Source organism: Ostrinia furnacalis, unplaced genomic scaffold, assembly GCF_004193835.3.
Source record: "Ostrinia furnacalis isolate ACB-3 unplaced genomic scaffold, ASM419383v2 OfSCF3250, whole genome shotgun sequence".
Taxonomy (NCBI): Eukaryota; Metazoa; Arthropoda; class Insecta; order Lepidoptera; family Crambidae; genus Ostrinia; species Ostrinia furnacalis.
The window spans coordinates 60,220-79,603 of record NW_021133489.1 but is presented as its reverse complement, the minus strand read 5'-3'; the positions used below and the strand labels follow the sequence as shown (position 1 = coordinate 79,603).

General features: G+C 37.7%; 1 protein-coding gene across 1 annotated transcript in view; it reads left to right on the top strand.

The window, feature by feature from the left end:
* The window catches only part of LOC114357557 (sulfotransferase 1C4-like), a 34,486-nt gene continuing 15,102 nt past the window's right edge, over positions 1 to 19,384 (top strand). Inside the window, exon 1 of the mRNA XM_028311238.1 lies at positions 1 to 184. Within this exon, the coding sequence (XP_028167039.1) occupies positions 97 to 184 (88 nt within the window). The 5' untranslated portion in view covers positions 1 to 96. The remainder of the gene's footprint in view (positions 185 to 19,384) is intronic.

Below are 19,384 nucleotides of genomic sequence, written 5' to 3'. Positions count from 1 at the left end.
GCACTTTGTGTTATTGATACGATAGATATCAACCGGTTAATAATACTCCCACTACCTGGGTATCAAGGAATTCAACTAATTAGGTATTCTGCTAAAATGACTACTTCAAGCAATAACTTTCCGTTGGAAATTAAAGACCTAGATCCAGAAGAAGCAGATGAAATACATAAACACTTTTTCAAAGGTATGTTTTATTTATTTTTGTATCGTTTTATATTATTTAAACCTACATAAGTAGGTAAATGTCATTTGAATAGGTTCTTGCAGTTGGTATTTATTCAGGTAATACTGGGTCTGAGGTCTAATAATTCTGGGTCTAAGGCGTTTCGTGCCACGAATGATTCCGCGGTGTGAATTGCCTAGAAACTTGTTGAATGGAGCTTTTCGCCCTAGGCTTTGGAGAGAGGTGCATGCAGGTGCATGAGTAATTAGTAATATAATATAATAGTAATATGTTTTTTTAATCAACCTATGAAAAATAAGTGTGAAAGACCACTTAAGAGCGGTTCGCACCTGGCCGAATCACACATGTTGTGAAACACTTAAAGACCCATAAGGCCATAATATTCATTAGGCAACATTTGTTGATAAACTGTTTATGACTAGTGTGAAACAAGTTTACCATAAACACAGGTTTCTGAAACTTGGCCGTCCACACTTGCTCTCCACTCATAGCGGGGAGCACGGCAACATGTATCATAAACAATGTTTCATCAACTATTTTTATGGACTTGTGGGATATGATGCTCAACCACAATAAGGAAGCTAGGTGTTATACTTCCTTCCGAGCGGGTGATGTTCTCAGGGACCAAGGTCCAATAAACACCATCTTGGTTTGTCTATACATACTTACTTGGCAGGGTAGAAAACTACNCAGCGTTTATAACATGAAATAACGTATACAAATATTTGATGTTCGCGGTTAGAGGAATGGTAGTCAAGTGGGGTAGGCGCCGGGCGCGATCGCAACCGTTTTCTGTCAGTTTCGTGCGTAGTGATGTGCGCGTTCGCTAGTGATGTCGTAATCGATTTCTGAACACACTTAAGATATTTATTTTTCCTTCATAAATAATAATGACTAGTTAAAGTACTAATTTCATAATTTTAATACAGTATAACACCATGTAATATGTGACTATTTTTATATGAAACCAAAAATATCTGACTTTTAATAGTTCAAATTTTAAATTGAATACATTTATATTTTTAAAGAAATAAGTACATATTGATTTACTATACAGATAAATCTTGTATAAAGAATACTACAAATAGTTTTAACCATAATGCTCATGCCTGAAACTAAAAAATGTTACAAAATATATGCTGGGACAAAATTGACCCAGCGGCGCTTTTAGCGGGGTCGTAATCTTCGGCACTTCTAGTGTTAAATCGTCTTGCGGAGTAATCCTTCTGTACCTGTACTATTACTTATTCTGTGTCTAAACCCCTTTAGTTCGTTTCAGCCATATGACGTCCACTGCTGGAAAATAACCTCCACAAGGATTTCCATAACGACCGGTCCTGCGTTGCCCGCATTCAGGTTCTTCCCGCGACCTTCACCAAATCGTCGGTCCACCTAGTATGGCCACAGTACTAGCAAACTTCTTACATTTTAAAGGGGTTTAGAGAAGTTTGGCCTTAGTCTATTGACTATTCGATTCAGTTATTATGCCACGTAGCGTCCTCAATAGTTTAAGCTTATCATGAAAATGGTCAAAAGATCATACTAAGCTTATAGGTACCATATCGCTGCAGGTGAGTTGGTTGCAACACATTAAAACTTGTATTGCGTAAATGGAGATCGCATTTGTAGCGGCCATCGCCGGTCGAGAGGTAGTGCCTCATCACCCAGTAGGTTGACCATGATCTAGGGGATAGCCAGAATTATTCTGGCTATGGTTTGTAACACCGTCTGAATTTATGAAATGACGAGTATAATTATTGTTAACTTTTTTACCTTGTATTAATACGTAATGTTGCTTGAAAGTGGGACTTGAGAAGTTTCGAGAAAGAAAATAACATGTATGTAGCTATGTTCATCTATGTAAAGCGCTACTTTTTTACTAATACCTACGAGATTTTTTTTAGTGAATTTTAGTGGGTCTACTAATCTCTTGTGTTTAATTTCACTAATTAATGTTTGGTGAGTCATACATTTCCCTTTTTGGATTGATAAATGAAATCCATATGCTTAATTTTTTTCTCTCCGGTCGTTACACTCACTACATAGATTTTTGCAGTTTAAGTATCGTGTTACAAAGAAATCTCTGAAAACTCAATGAAAATAGCAAAAGCATAGTTTTTAGCTTGTCATTTATTAAGATATTAAGGTTTGATAAATTGAGCAATTCTAAGTAAATTGTGAAAAATAAATATTATTCCAGCCTATGTCCAGACCGTTTAAGATGTAAAGATGGTAACGATACTTGGCATAAATATATTTTCTTTCTCTTATTAAAATGTTCTCCCCCTTGGATGAAATAAATATCTTATGTTACTTGTTGTTTCCACACGAGTAGCGTGCCTACAGGCCGTTAAGATATTGCAAAAATTACCAGAAAATCTCTTGTAGGATGAAGGTCACTTCATATGTAGTAACATTTTTATTTAATATTGGTACAGTATCTAGTTGTATTGTTGGATGGAATTTGGTCATAATAATTACAGATTTCTCAACTTAGACGGAAAATTGAAATACCCAAAATATTGTTTTCCGTCCGAACTGTATCTCTGTAATAAGAAAACGACACCTTACATAAAAGTTAGGTGCAGTCACCAATAAATACATCTGAGTACCTATCTAAAGCAAAATCACATTACTACTACTACGTTTCAAAATTAAGTAGCTTAATGTGCCTATCATTGTTGCATATAAACAGAGATTAAAGCAATGGGAAGAAAAACAAAATTTTCTCATGAAACAAAAAAGTATAGTCCGAAAAACTAAAAGTTTGCGAAGATGGATGGATGTTTGCTAGATATTCGTTCACGCTTAAACTATCAGACGGATTCTTATAAAACTTTACTTTGGACATAGGCTGTATTTGATTAAAATCAGCAAAGGCGAAGCCGTGGAATGAAGCTTGTATGGAATAATATCTTAATTACACATTTGCAACGGTGCTTACAAAGTCGCTGCAGCTAATCAACGTCTGATTGCGTACTTTTCAGGAACTCGTTACTCCATTTAAAATCCAACGACAGTTTATATTTGCACATAAATCTAAATATACAATAATTCAAAGGTGACTGACTGACTGACATAGTGATCTATCAACGCACAGCCCAAACCACAGACGGATGGGGCTGAAATTTGGCATGCAGTTAGATGTTATGACGTAGGCATCCGCTAAGAAAGGATTTTACGAAACTGGGTGATTTTACGAAAGGGGGTAAAACGGGATCCACGCGTACGAAGTCGCAGGCGGCCGCTAGTTTCTTATAATCTTCTAGTTGTACAGTAAAGTGGTCTCATTACACTCATCTTATTGTAAATGACAACTACCTAATAAAAAGCTTTTCCGCTACATTTTTTACTTAAAAAATACTTCAGGAGTCTTAGCATAAGCCTGGACAGGCCTTTAACAAAAACAACTGAAGTAATTAATTAATTTCTTAGAAACTTGTTCAATGACTACTCGATAGGATGTTCTGTGTCCTTGAGATTTGGAAGGCTCGTGTCAGTGTTAATAATCCCTACCGACTTTGTTATTTTATTTGTAGTATAAAAATGTTTTTTCTCTTGGATTTAAGTACAAAATATTTATAAATACGTCGTGTAGTGAATGTCGTAAGATGAGATTATGGGACACATAGCGAACATCAGTTCCCCCTAAATTGTCTGACCAGCGTAGGAAGGGTAATGCCACATCCTCTTTTTGCCTCTGAATACAGTAAACCACATATAATATGACATTTAGGCTGGATTGCAACATCTTACTTTAAATTTAAGAAACGTCAAAAGTCTATTAAAATCTATACTAAAAACACCAGTTAAGGTTATAGTCACGGTCAAAATAATGTGGTACTCAGCCTTAGACCTATGATTGATATAAACTAAATATTAAAATTCAAAAAATCAAAAACGTGTTTAACGTAAAAGAAATGTTTTTGAGACTAGAGGAAAAAGCACTACGAATCCTAGTTCGTTTAGAAAATAAAACTGTTAATTATCCTATTTTTGATGAATTGTTGTGTCACCCTACTCAAAGTATGAGTGACCAGTGGGCCTTAAGTCAAGACGATCAAAATTTCATGAGAGCACGTACAAGCATAATGGTCATCGGTGAGCTTCCAGTCAAAACTCATGCAGTATTCATAGTTCGACGCTCGGTGGGGCCAATGATAATGCCAGGTAACTGCCTAAGTATGCCTGTAATGATTATGTTTGCTCCGAGTTTGTTGTGAAGTGTGTTATAGAAACAGTTGGTACGGTTAATACTTGGGAGGTATTTTAGGGCTCCTTACCCATAAAAGGTCTCGAAAAGGACCACATTAATATAATGTTCTAGCGTTAAAAGGCGCATCTCAAACTTTTAATAACTAGAAAAAATCAAATCGCGCAAGGTTGGAATCGAACCTACGACCTTTCGCTTGCCGGTTGGGTGACTGCTCTTAAATACGTTATCTGTCTACCTATTGAACGGTCGATCGGTGAATTGGACAGTCTGTCGTTGTTGTTGTTGTTGTTTCAGCCGAAAGACGTCCACTGCTGGACAAAGGCCTCCCCCAAGGATTTCCACAAAGACCGGTCCTGCGTCGCTCGCTTCCAGGCACCTCCCGCGACCTTCACTAGATCGTCGGTCCACCTAGTGGGAGGTCTGCCTACGCTACGTCTTCCGGCTCGTGGTCGCCACTCAAGAACTTTCCTGTGCCCCAGCGGCCATCAGCTCTTCGAGCTATGTGCCCCGCCCACTGCCACTTGATTTTAGCGATTCTGCGGGCTATGTCAGTCACTCCATATACTTAATGTGTTATTATTTGTAATATCTACAAACAATAATTAAATTAAAATTAGGAACCTTTATAACATTAACGTGCTCTGTTGTAAGTTGTATTGAATGCCAACCTCGAAACATAACTTTGTGTTTGTGATTACCGAACCTAAGTCGTCTAATAGGAAGGGGCTTAAGTAGTTATAAATTATGGGTGTACAAGTACATACTTACATAACAAATATTTGGATTAACGAACGCCTTTAAAGTTAATAGGTGGTGCTCCTCATTCGCTGTTTTTAAGTAGCTACTTTTAAGCGTGTTCGGGGTTACTCCGAAAAACGTCGTCCGAAGTTTCGAATGTTGCCATTCCTCTCACGCAAAGCAAGATGCCAGCATGAGCGACAGTGACAGACCCGAAACTACGTAAATGCGTTTCGGAGTAGTCCGTTGCGGAATAACCCTGCTTATCCTGATGCATAATCATCATCATCATCTCAGCCATAGAACGTCCACTACTGAACATAGGCCTCCTCCAATGCTTTCCATGTTGCACGGTTGGTAGCGGCCCGCGTCCAGCGCCTTCCTGCTACTTTTACAATGTCGTCGGTCCACCTTGTCCTGATTCGAAAAGCTAAATTTTCAAATTTAATTTCCTTTCTAAAATCAAGCAATGCAAATGGTCGCCTAAAACCGACGTTAAATGAAATTACAAGCGCTATCTAGGTCAAAATTACGACTGTTTAACAGGTCTCTTCAGATTTTAATGAGAGGACGTGATTTACACTTTTACAGGCTTTCGGCGCGTTGTTATACCTCTATATACTTTTAATGTTACGTTAAAATAAGGCTGGCTTACCGTTTGAAGCCCGAGCCAACTAATGAAAAGGTATAATACCTGCATAATAAAATATGATGTACGTTAATTAGGGTGAGTTTACACGTGAAAGAAGTAATGTTTTTTTGTTGCATAGGTTGTTTAATAAGCAATTCATATCAATAAAATGCTTTTTATCAGAACTTAGTACCGTAATCACTGCATGGTCGTGGAGGTTTTTAAATCAATCTATGAAGGTTTGTCCAGCCTCGTCGCCTCTAACAGTGTGCTTGTACCCTTATTTTCCTTTAATATGTCGTTCGCAAATAGGATTGTGCTCATTTGTTCGTGATGGTTTGCTTATTACCTTTTATATTTATTCCCTGTTTTCCCTCGGCAATTATTACGAAATCACCCTACAATTACACGATTATCCTATTTCCATACTTCGCGAAAAATATTTTGAAAATAGATGATAAATGAATAAAAAAGTTCTGTAAAGAGTATTGACCTCAAAATCGAAAAAAAATCGAGACCGGTATAAAAACAAGTAAATTATTTCAAACATTGAATCTTGTTTCCTGGAAAAAAGCTTACGTTACAAATACATACGTACGGACGACAGCACACAAAACTCAAATTGGTGTCTTATTTTGTTGTAATACGGGCTATTTTGCAGTAAAAATGTTTGGTTTGGTGTGTAGATAGACTGTACTATCGCTCTCAATACGTTGTTAGAGTTTTTCAACCTGTATGTCCCTTTGATCATGATTCGATTCATGGGATAAACATGATCTCATAAGCATGAAGTACCTTTGGATCTACGGTGGATATTTTCAGATGATCTGAGCCGGTGACAGTCAAAATAATTGATTAGGATAATAAAGTTTAGAAACGATTTCTATCAAAATAATAATGATAGGAAGATTCATTTAAGTTCAGCCTAATACATAGACCTACCTGTAGGCCTAAGATGCGCGCCGTGATAACTTTTATCGACGTCAAAATGTATGGGGAAAATCGATAAAATGGCGTGATAACCGCTTATCGCGGCGCGCATCTTAGGCCTACTGGTGATGATATAATATTGCAGTCCATAGAATTGCTAAAATCACGTGGCAGTGGGCGAGGTTCTTGAGTGGCGATCACGCGCCTGAAGACGTAGTGTGGCCAGGCCCTCCACTAGGTAGACCGAAGATCTGGTGAGGGTCGCTAGAAGAACCTGAATGCGGGCAGCGCAAGACCGGTCGTTATGGAAATCCTTGGGGGAGGCCTTTGTTCAACCGTGGACGTCAAATCAAATCAAATCAAATCAAATCATTTATTGCATTGCATTACATGTGGTTTGATAGTTGGTGAATGGTAGGGCAGTAGGTAGGTCATATGGCTGAAACGATCCAACACAATCACAAACAAATAAAAGCTTAGAATTAAAACTATGAATGTTTACAAAATGATTAGTGTAGGTATTTTAAAAATGACTGACTAATAGTCAGTCAATGATATCTACGTATTCTATTAAGTCTACAAACTCATGTTTCACAATTTGGATCCGTTACTCTGCTAATACATACCTACAGACGTTATAGCCACGTCTCACGGTACAGGATCGGCTTTTGTCCGCACCGCTGAAAGCGCCGACGCATAAAAGGTGGTTTGCTCTCACAAAAAGCGCGCCTATTCGAGATGGAATGGAGGACCTGCCTTGTGAGCGCAGGGCATAATACGAACGCTGTACCTGTATTCTGTATAGTGCAAAGAGATTCGTGAATGGATCACAGGAGAACCGTTACGGTTAATTAATTAACTTATAATTAGAAGGCAAGAAATGGAAGTGTTTTAAAAGAGAACATTTGAAGCAAGGCTAGTTATCACTCTATCTTGTCGGCTTTCAGATTATCTTTGAACATGGAGATAAGTGATAATATTGTTTATGCTTTGGACCTAGTTGAACTAATATCTATCACATAGGTACTAGTGCATTAAGCTAATAGGCCTTTTAGCTCTTCGCGGCTGTTGGGATTCAGTTTCATGCATTTCCAGACGCAAAAAACACATTATCACTCCTTTGCGTTGCGCAGTCGGGTAAAAAGGCATTTCAGTGACATGACTTTAAGCAGTTGACTGAATATTCAATGGCGTGTGCTTGGATTCCTGGTCGGGTAACTTATGAAAATATGTTTCTCTAAATTGGTCATAGTTCACAAAAATGTGTGTGTGCTGTCTGAAATATTTATTTATCTGCATTTATGTATCGTGAAACCATGAAAATCCTAAATTATTCCTTGCTTTGCCACATTCGTGTCTATCTTACAAAGTCAAGACGTAAGCTTTAAACAGCTTTTAAAGTCTGACAGGCTTGATAAAGCCCACAGTTGGAAGATATACTGAATGGGCGCATTGTATCGATCTTAATTGCGATTGTATAAGAACAATTAAGACCTTAGCCACCGCACTTAAGGAACAGTTCTATCTGTGGTATTTCTCTTTTGCTCGGTGCACATTCACCCTTCCGCTGTGTATGTGGAGTAAGACATAAGTTTTGAGCGATATAATTTCTTAAATTTAAGCAAGTTCTTTCGGTTTTAAGAGTAAGTACCTATTTTTTTATTAAATTATGATATAAATATAAATTACAAAATAAGTTCATGTCATCTATATTGATGGCATGAACTTATTTTCATAAAATTCAAACGTAAGGAAAAATATAAATTAGGGCTCTCTTCTTGAAACAACATTACATATTTTAGTTGAAACCATCATCATCATCATCATCATTTCAGCCATAGGACGTCCACTGCTGAACATAGGCCTCCCCTAATGCTTTCCACGTTGATCGATTGGTAGCAGCCTGCATTCAGCGCTTCCCTGCTACCTATACGATGTCGTCAGTCCACCTTGTAGGTGGACGTCCCACGCTGCGTTTTCCGGTACGCGGCCTCCATTCCAGTCCAGTCCAGTTGAAACCAAAATACGTCCAATGCTGGACAACGACAACGACGGTTTCCACAGCGACTTTGCTTGGCTCTACTTCTGCGTAATGACACAATTATAAAGGCGTGTATGATGTACCGCGAGTATCTATACACGCATTAATGATTTGTCAATTTTAGCTATGAAAAAAATGCGACAAAAGGCTAATATTTTCTTTTTGAAAGTTGTCGTCTCCGTCTGCAATTTGTACCGAACTCAAGTTGTGTGTGAGGGCGTTAGCAATGAGGGTAATTAATGTGTACAATAATCGTGTCGACCCTCATTAAACAGGCCATTACGGGCTTTTTAAGAATGCTTTATGATCCAAGCTGGTAGTGGGGAGGGTCAAACCAGAAGTCTAAACAAAAGTTGCCTTATAGCGTGCCAATAAATTAAAATTCAAACAGATATCTTGACGGTTTTTTAAAAAGATTTCTTATCGTTCGTGTGTGTTTACTGCCTAAAGAAATTAACAGAGCCGAGCAAAGATAGTCTACAGAACTTCTGTTTGAAAATACTTTCACTCGTGCTCTCCTAAAACAACTCCAGTGTCAAACTTAATGAACTAAAATTCCCAAAAAAATAAAAGAAGCTTCTGATTCTAACGTAGCTCAATCTGAACAATAAAAAAGCATATTCTTTTCTTACAATCATATTGATTCAAGCCTTTAATATCTATTCAAAACTGGGAGCCAATTCACAAAGTGAACCCAGCACCTCTGAATCAAAAGAACATCACACTTTTAGCACTTAACAATTAAGATGTTGAAAAGCTGCTTTAAGTGCTCTTCTGCCATTATTATTTATTACTTCAGATCTTTCGAAGGATCGTTATTGAATGTTATAAAGTTTTATCCTACTAAAGCATTCAAAGCGTCTAACATTTGCCTAAGCTCGTCACCAGATGCGATTACCGGCGGGGGGTAGGGGCACCTCGGTTTAGCTTAGATCTAGATTCTAGACTTTCTCACTTCAAAGCTTTTGCGTGAGGAATAGAAGCTTTACGGCGAAAGCTGTTTGTATTAGAAGACGGTACGCAAAATTAGAAATTTAGTCTGGTTGAAAATACTTTTTAACAGTTAGGTTTGTAATTCATGGTCTAACAAGAATACGGAAAAGTACCTATAAATGGGCACGAGCTTTATTCCGCTTTTGCGAAAGGCCCAAGGTCCTTCAGGTGATGAGCTGCTCTGCTGGGAGACCAATATCTAGCGGATGCAGTTGACGATTATCAACGAGATTTGATTATTAAATACATCAGCTCTTAGCTCTTATCTCAGTTCTATACCTGAAAGACATCCAGATATACAAGGTGAACCGACGACCTGATAAAGGTAGCAGGAAGGCGCTGGATGCAGGCCGCTACCAACCGTGCTATGTGGAAGTTATTGGGGGAGGCCTATGTTCAGCAGTGGACGTTCTATGGCTGAAATGATGATGATGATGATCCAGATTTAGATTTGGTGTCATAATCCATGTCTTCACTTGAAGTGCAATTCTAGTAGCATCGTTTCAGCCAAATGACGTCCACTGCTGGACAAAGGCCTCCCCCAAGGTTTTCCACAATGAACGGTCCTGCGCTGCCCGCATCCAGGCTCTTCCCGCGACCTTTACCAGATCGTCGGTCCACCTAGTAGGAGGCCTGCCCACGCTACGTTTTCCAGCCCGTGGTCGCCACTCGAGAACTTTCCTGCCCCAACGGCCATCGTCTCTACGTAGTCGTACTCTAGTAGCATACTTTGAAGTAAGTCATACCAAATTCACCGCAAACCTTTCCTTGTCCCTTACCATTCTTTTCTCTCACTATCCACTCTTAGTCTCAGAGGTATCAAGCAATCTAATAAAGCACCAGATTGTATGACCGAACTACAGTTGGTAGTTGATAGCGCTGGGGGCGCTGTACGTGACAGTGGCTCCCGACCGTTACATATTGCCCCAAAACAATAGGATTAACTTAGAAACTGCCTTCCAGGTCTCAAGGGGGATATACCAGGGTCGACTCGCAAGATAGATATAAAAGTTAATGGACTTACACACTCGAGAATTTCCGAGTTGAGAAAAATAAAGGAAATTAAGTTTCACGCTAGATAAATTCGGATTTATGCGGGTCAAACTCCAATGCATGGTGTTGGGTAGGGATGATCAATATTCATCGACATCCTACTAATATTATAAATGAAAAAGTTTGGATGTCTGGATGGATGTTTGTTACTCTTTCACGCAAAAACTACTGAATTTTCTTGAAACCTTACAGTATTATTGTTTATAACCCAGAATAACATATAGGCTATAATTTATGACGATCTGTGACAAACTAAATTTCACGCGGGTGAAGCCGCGGGGAAAAGCTAGTCAAATCATAATTTAGGCTTATACTCAAAACTTAATACAAAACCATCTCGTATTTCTTAAAGTTTTATGATGATATTACAAAAGTAGGTACTTGGCAAGAAATCCTAATAAAATTGATTACTTATTTACCTTAATTCAAAGCCACGAGTTAAATAAAACCTGTTGTATATACGAGTATGTAGAGATATGACGCAAAGTATAATGAATATTTTGCCTAAACACCAGTAAAAGCGTATCCCATAAAGTAATTTAAACAAAGATAACAATAAAAAAAAAAAACATTATACTTTACTTTCAAATATCGATATGTGGTTTGCCCATCCCTACAGCTTGAAGGAGATATTTCATACGAACATGAGCGACAATCACTCACGCGAATTGATTTGCATGATAAGAAGGGAAAGTTTGGCCGATAGTGAGTTATCGGATTTTCGACAAATTTGAATAGTAAGGGGATGCTTTGATGCTTGTGATCGATGTTACGTCGTCTTTACGCCTTTTTGCATGGAGTTAAAAAGTTTTTTGGCACGTCTACAACGTGTTTATTTTGTATTGGAACGCGGCTTATAAATGATAAACGAATATGTACCTACCTAAAAGCTTTTAATACGATATTTTTATTAGCACAATTTAAATAATTGTTACGAAAGTTTACTTCGGTTAGTGATAAATTATGACCTCATCGTGCTTCTCGTGATACATAATTTTTATCGTGTTAAATTGTGTAATTTTACGCACAAAATTAATTTTACAATTTGGTTTGGTAAGTATTAAAACTGATATACAATAATATAAGAATAGAAATATTCATATTATGGAAAGGTGTATACCGTAAGTATGAAAATGTACTCAATACACAGCCCAATGAATAAATAAAATTGTTAATTGGCTTGCCAGTTCTTCGAATGTTTGTATAGATACTAGCATTTACGAGTAAAATTAAGTTCGATGTCCCATCAAAGAGTTTTACAAATATTTCATAACAACCCAAATAAAATTCAAATGAACGGGACTATTCCCACCTCTCGTTCCCACCACTGCAACTCCTGTGTAGCCAGGATCTACAGCTTGACCGCCACAAAAACCCAACCAATGAAGGTCAAGTTTGTCCCGGGGGAAAGTTAAACTGTCATTGGACCCGCAACGAAATTAATCAGAAGAACATAGGAGGAGNTGTGTGTGTGGGAGCTGTGGTGGGGGAAATGTGGGGACACTGGTTCTCGTTGTAGTTACGCGCGACTTCATATCTATTCTCTTTCTATGATCTGAGGGTGGAGCAAACTTCGTAGAATGCTGGATTTTTTGTGGAAGCAATTGCAATTCGATACATTTTATTGCTCTGTTATTCTTAAATTATTTTGAGATGTCTGTCTAAAACTTTATTTAAATTGAAAAAAATATCTAAATATATAAAAGGAGAAACTGACTGACTGACTGACAGATCAACGCACAGCCTAAACGGCTAAACGTAGGCACTTGAAATTTGAAAGAGACGTAGCTTAGGTACCGTAGAGGTGCACTAAGAAAGGAATTCCCGAAATTCCCACGGGAACGGGAATTAGCGGGAAAAACGGGATTCACGCGTACGAAGTCGCGGGCGGCCGCTAGTGCTATATAATGCTCACAGCAAAGAGTATGAGACCCTGCAGTGATCCCGACCCGATTTCAAAAAACCCAAAAAACCCCAAGCTGCGAGTAAATACGCATCTTCTGCATGAGCAAGCATCGATCATAGATCATGCTGCACCCTTCGGGTGGGGTTGTGATCAGGCAAGCTCATTCAACTTTAAAAAATATATCGATCGGGTCATGAAATAAAGGAGTTTGAAGTAGTGGCCATATTTAGCTTACACTTTCCAGGCTGGCCAGACGGGTTGGCCACAGTAATAATAATCATTTTCTTTTTTTCCGTATTGAAGTAGCGATGACCTTAATAACAAAACGTTCATGACGTTCTATCAGTCACCAACAACTTTTGATTCGCCAAATGAAGCGTACCTATCATGAGTCAGATAAAACCCGAACAAAACATCGAAATAAAGTCGTAAACAATCGGAATTAGGAACGATTGCGATAAAATCCCCCTATAATATGACGGTCGCATCTCCGGGAGGGTAGAGGTGTGGCGAGAGCTGGGTTTATTGATGTTTATGACGGGACGATCAAGGATCTGGGTCATCGGTTATTGCCTTGTACAGCAGTCTACACAAAACCCGCTGACATGAGTCGTCGACTTTTCAAATGTCGTCAAAGTCATCGACATGATTTTTTTTTAATAAAGCCGCCAAAACCGCCGTGCCCTCGATGAGCTTGGTCTGTAGAGTCCTTATTTACACTTCATCCTTAAAGACAAAAGGATAGGCGAATGTGGCCCTAGAATCATTTTTGACCACCGATTGTAAATGCCACGAAGGTCGATCTCTCTTTCTTTCATTCAGATTCAGCTGCCTGATAGCTCCTGAGGTCATCGGCCCATCAAGCATAGAATGTTGTACTACGTTGTACCTACTACGACGTAGTCGCCATTTAATACCAATTCCACCTGTCAAAAGTAATGTGACAGATTGAGCTTAGCGAATTAGATGTACGTCCAGCCTTTGACTGACTTTATAACACAAATTTTCTAGTATCACTGTATTTTCTATTGATTCTATGATTCAATTACCTATTCGATTCAACTTTAACGGTATCGATAAGCCATTATCGATACCTCCCTAATCGATGTGCCTTTTTATTTGTCCGCACTCGACTGACGTATCGTAATTGTTGTTTGCGCTGGGGCATTAATTAGTGATGAAATACGATACTTGAAGGGAGCGGTGCCGCATTCTACAAGCAATATCCATTGGAGTGTTGTTTGATAGGGATACGAACTTCTGTATAGGAAACAAACAAAATAGAGAGATTCGTAGGTAGAGTTCTTATGAAGAAGTTACATGTCTTTCAGGGCAGGGCAGGTATAAATCATCCCAGACTGCATCTTACTTAACATCTGGTGCGATTGCAGTCAAATACCTGCTTTGTACTGTATAAAAAAGAGACGATAGTTAATCAATAGACTCTTTGACACCATTGAGCTCGCAACCCATTTCACTTACAACTTCAGAACTTCAAGCATTTATTTCAACTCCCAGTTCAAAATTTTAATTGCAAAATTGTCCACGTATTATAGTTATTGCTTTCAATTACCGTCGTTATTGTGTTCGCAATAATGAATCGTGGATAGTTCCGAAGTCCCAATAATTGAAATCGTTACCTGTCCGTACACCCATTATTTTAATTGGCATTATTTCTATAGCCTTTGTTGGTAAATTGATGAGCGTCATTAAGGGCGTTATTTGCATCGCCATTTTGTTTTTGATGACATTAATTTTGCATTTTGTAATCGCTTTGGTTTGCAGTCAACCGTACAGTCTATTGAGTAGCTATGGTAACCTAATTGGATTGAGAGGGTATAAAATGTTTCTATATTTTTATTTCTTCTCAAGACTATACCTATTGCATATTTATGAATAAGTTCGAGGTCTTACTTATAAAATACCTATTTCTAAAAACATTTACAACCTTAATAGTATGCTTTTAATTAATCACTAAGCTTTGATTTCTCTAATTGCCATTATTTCTCATTTCAGTGGCTATTGAAACCAACTGAATTAATTGGTGAATCTGAGTCCATCCATTACTCTAGTTTCACGTTTCTCCTTCTTGTTATTTGGCTTTGGGATTCATTAAAGCCGACTAAACTAAACTATCGGGTTTTGCCGCCGTTTGAGAGGTGAGCGTGGATCTAAATAATTTCAAAGATTATTAACTCCTGAATCCCCGTCTGGAGTTTAGTAACCTTCGTAATTGTCATTATTTTAGTTAATTTAATTTGAGGATTATCTGTTATGGGGTATCTTATGGGTATCTTAACATTGTGGATTTACTATGTGATCTACTCGTATGTAAACAATGTATTTTAAAATAAACTACAGGCGATAGGCTCGCTCAAGTCAGCTCTTATAAAAAAATTAAAAAGTCGTTATTTTAACATCAGGTAGGTCAGTGTGAAAAAATTGCTGTAAATAAATTTAAAGTGTTTTTAATATGATCTTAAATGACTCGGCTATAATTGCAACCGCTGTCTTGGGCTAGCCTATCGGCCGGTGCCCGCTAGACATTAAGTTTTGGGATACCATGTGTGTATTGATAGGAAAGAGCCCCATAATGGAGAGATACTTACCCTGGAGTGGTTTCCATCGACGAAGAATTCGGCTTCAGTCCGTCCTGCTCCCTGGTTAACAGATGGCGCGCCGAACACATCAAGCGTGCCGGGACCCGAGCCGAGCGCGTCTGCTCGCCCCGATTCGGCGAACGCTCGTACGGGAGACGACACGCGGCGGCCGAGACGGAAAAGCACGTAAGACCGGTCGTGGGACACACCTGTGGACAAGAGACAATTTTAACATTTGGGATGAAGGAACAGGAAGATGAAATTTCGATAACGAATGTAGCGATGAAAAAAACTTGCTACCAAGTTAATCATCATCATCATCATTTCAGCCATAGGACGTCCACTGCTGAACATAGGCCTCCCCCAATGCTTTCCATGTTGATCGATTTGTAGCGGCCTGCATCCAGCGCTTCCCTGCTACCCTTATGATGTCCAATGTTATGTACCAAGTTAAACTCTATGTTAATTTATTTGTGACCAAATGAGAATACCAATGGCTCATCTCAGTATTAGTATTCACAGTAAGAGATTTGGCCTTGTATAAAGTTTCAAAAATTAAACGTCCATTTCGTGAAACTCAAGACCTGCGTTGGTGGAATAGGTGATAAAAACCTAGTTCACATATAACGTGACAGCTATTAGCGTCTAGCGCTTCAAAAATATCACAATCTACCTCAATAACCATTTATTTACTCTCTAATACGAAAAAAATATGTCCCAAAATCATCAGAACTTTGTTCATCCAACATTAAATTCACAACGACCCAACCCTTAAAATAAAAGCACAACACTACGCTCGAGTACCTATCTCAGCTCCAACCTCGGTTCAAAACTCCAATTGGAACTTTCCAGATGTTCGCAACTTCGGGATCGTAAAACGGTACTTGGTCTGCAAGCAAAACAGCTAGCATTGGGGGAATTATCCTAACCCGGCAAGTTCTGCTAATAGCGAGCTGTGCGATTAGTTTCCGTTGAATCGACACCATCTGAGCTACTTGCGGACAGGATGTAGAAAAATTAACATGAAAAATTCATTTTAGATCAATAAATTGGCACTTACGAACGTCAATATAAATATAACAAAATGTTAACTCTTTACATGTCTCCTTATCTTTTGGGCCCTACCAGTGCAGCGCCTAGTTTCTTGGATTTTTTTTTACAAACACTAAAAATTAAACAAGGTCAATACTTACTAAAAAGTAACTCGAATAAGAATATTAATAAAAGTCAAGTTAACTAACTACTCTACATATGGTGGTCGGTACATATGGTAGGTGATCAAAATGGATTTCAAGCAACGCTTCATGGTGTCTTTTGATCACCTATGGATAAGAAGTACACTAGGTGATCTTATCCATGGGTGATGAAAGGACACCAGTTTAGCCTGGAGTCCACTTTGATCACCTTGGTGATCAAATCCAGGTGAACAAAGTGGAATAGACCAAAATCAACAGTATTAAACTTGGACCTATGAAAAGAGATGAATTATTTTGCAAGTAGTGAATTTTATTTACTGTCTCAAAAATTTAGTGGAAAATGCTTTCTAGAAGGATGAACGAACACGTTCGACGTTAAGTTTTTGCCAACACCCTGTTTGAGCTTGTTTATTTTAACTTTCAGCAGATAAGTTTACTATAATATTATCTTGACTGCTAAAGTTTAAGCGCACTTTAGCACTTTGCGATTATAGTTTCCGTAGGATCGACGCCTGTTGAAACTTTACGCTAACCTTTACATCCTTACTACGTGATATTCATGGAAGCATAAATAAGTGGATGTTACCTACTAGGGTTGTTCAAAAAGTAATGAGAATGTAATATTTCTAGCCATCATAAAAATCTGTAAAAAATGAGTAGGTAGCCTAATTATTCTTCACTGGAAACTGGTAAAAAAGTCAAGAAAATCAGCCGACTGGTCGTGTTCAGGTGAATGTAATTCTTAAACGTAATGTTGAAATTAAATATTTTTTTTACCAGTTTCTAGTGAAGAATTAATTTACCTACCCATTTTTTTGCAGATTTTTGCGAAGGCTATAAATGTCCTATTCTCATTACTTTTGGAACACCCTTCGTATAACAATGAATAATTGGATATGAAATTTTCTGCAGACAATAATGGAATCTATTGATCCGTTTATGAAAATTTGTTCACTGGTGAAACAGCACGTTATTCCTAAGTCACACTTTTATAGCGGGAAGTACCTATACAGTCAAAGCTTCCAAGAATTTTTGTAATAAAAGTGAAACAAACGCGCGTGGAGCGGCAATAATGTGCTACAGTAATACTAAGCCACTATTTTCACAACTAGTCCAAACATTTCCTAGTAAAAAACCTAATACAAAAAATTGAATATTTTTAACACCATCTTTGCTCATTTATGCTTATTCAAGCGAAATGTTTATTAAAAGAAAGTCATAAGAAAAACTCAAGGAAAAATAACGTTTTCATTAAGTAAGTCCCCGCTAATGAAGTTTTATGAAATCTCAGATGGACTGGGGAAAGAAAGGCTAACGAATTACTTCGTAAACTGCCTGCCCCTGGACAAAACAAAAGAGAACAGTCAGGTTAATTGTTATGTACGGATGAGCGAGTTTCTGTTTTAGTTACATGATTTCCAGGAATGTCTTTTTTATTTTAAGAAGTTGTTGAGTTTTAAATTTTTTTTATAACTGTTCTAATGTTTTTTCCGACTTCAACCAAGCATATCACAAATAGTGATGACATAGCTGTTTTCTTTAAGCTATGTCGTTAATGTTGCACTTTTTTCATATTAATTAAGCGATTCTCACAGTAAGCACCTACAGTAAGACAAAATGTGCTATATTTATGATCAAATCTGAAACAGATTTCATTACAGAGCACACAGGAAATAAATATATTAAGAGATATTCACATAGCTTTATGACGTTTGATATAATTTAACTTTATATTAGACCACGGAGATCATAATGAATAATTTTGTGAAAGATTTTTCATCAAGTCAAAGCAACATTGAAAAGAGAAATGAAGCTATAGAAAACACAAAAGGAATTGTAAAAGAAAACAACATCCACTGCAATGCTGATAAATTCTTTTTTAAGTGCAATGTAACAAAAGCCACCAGACACTAATTGTGCAAGCATCTTGCACATGTCCATTACACAATATAAGAAGGGGCAGAATTGCCACGTTAAAAGTTCATAATTACTCCATAAAATGCTCAGCAAATAGATAATATTCAGCAAAAAAAATTGAAGACTTCGAAAATACAAATAACCTTGAGAAGGAATGGTAATTAATAGCTTAAAAGAAAGAGAGACTAAAAGGCTTAACATCTTGTTCTTGAAGACTTTTCGCTTGGTTTTTTAAAGTACTTTTGACCTTCTCCTCAAGATTATGGTAGCTTGCGAATGGATTGCTTTTCGCTAGACATCTTTGTTTACTACATCTGAACCATCTTATTATCCTATTAGCTATTATTATGTTTATTCAGTTGATAGATGGGCATATGACTTCTCTAACTTATTAGAATCTATCTTCACTGAATCTCAGATATCCATTCCAGATTTACCTATTCAGTTTATGAGTTTTCGCATTGAGGAGACCAACTGAAAATAACTATATTAGGTCGACTTTTTAAACTGTGCCGCGTGTGGGTGACAATTAAATACGTTAAGATTGTCTTATTTTCGCTCGTTCTTTACAATAGTGGGCAATGAATAAGACTTACAATGAGTTTTTCCCAATTTATTTTCCGACATTATTAAAAACTTTTGGCCAAAGTAGGACGTTTTGTGGGCGGGTAATTAATTCGCGGTGCTTAGTGCTTTATGTTTATTTTTATTTGGATTAAACAGCATCAATATTTCTTTACTCATTCAGTGCAGTAGGTTGTAGGATAATTTTGGCGGCTTGGCTCGTATAGTTTTTTGTGCATTTAGTTTACAACTTGCTATCTATCTTATGTCAGTTGTTCATGTACCCTTTTGCACCCACAGGGTGTAACTTAAATCGTTGGCATTCTTTTAAAAAGAGACTGCTTATGATAGGTACATAGTACATGGCTAACATAATGGAAGAAGAAGAATGAAGAAGTTATTCGGGTCCTAAAAT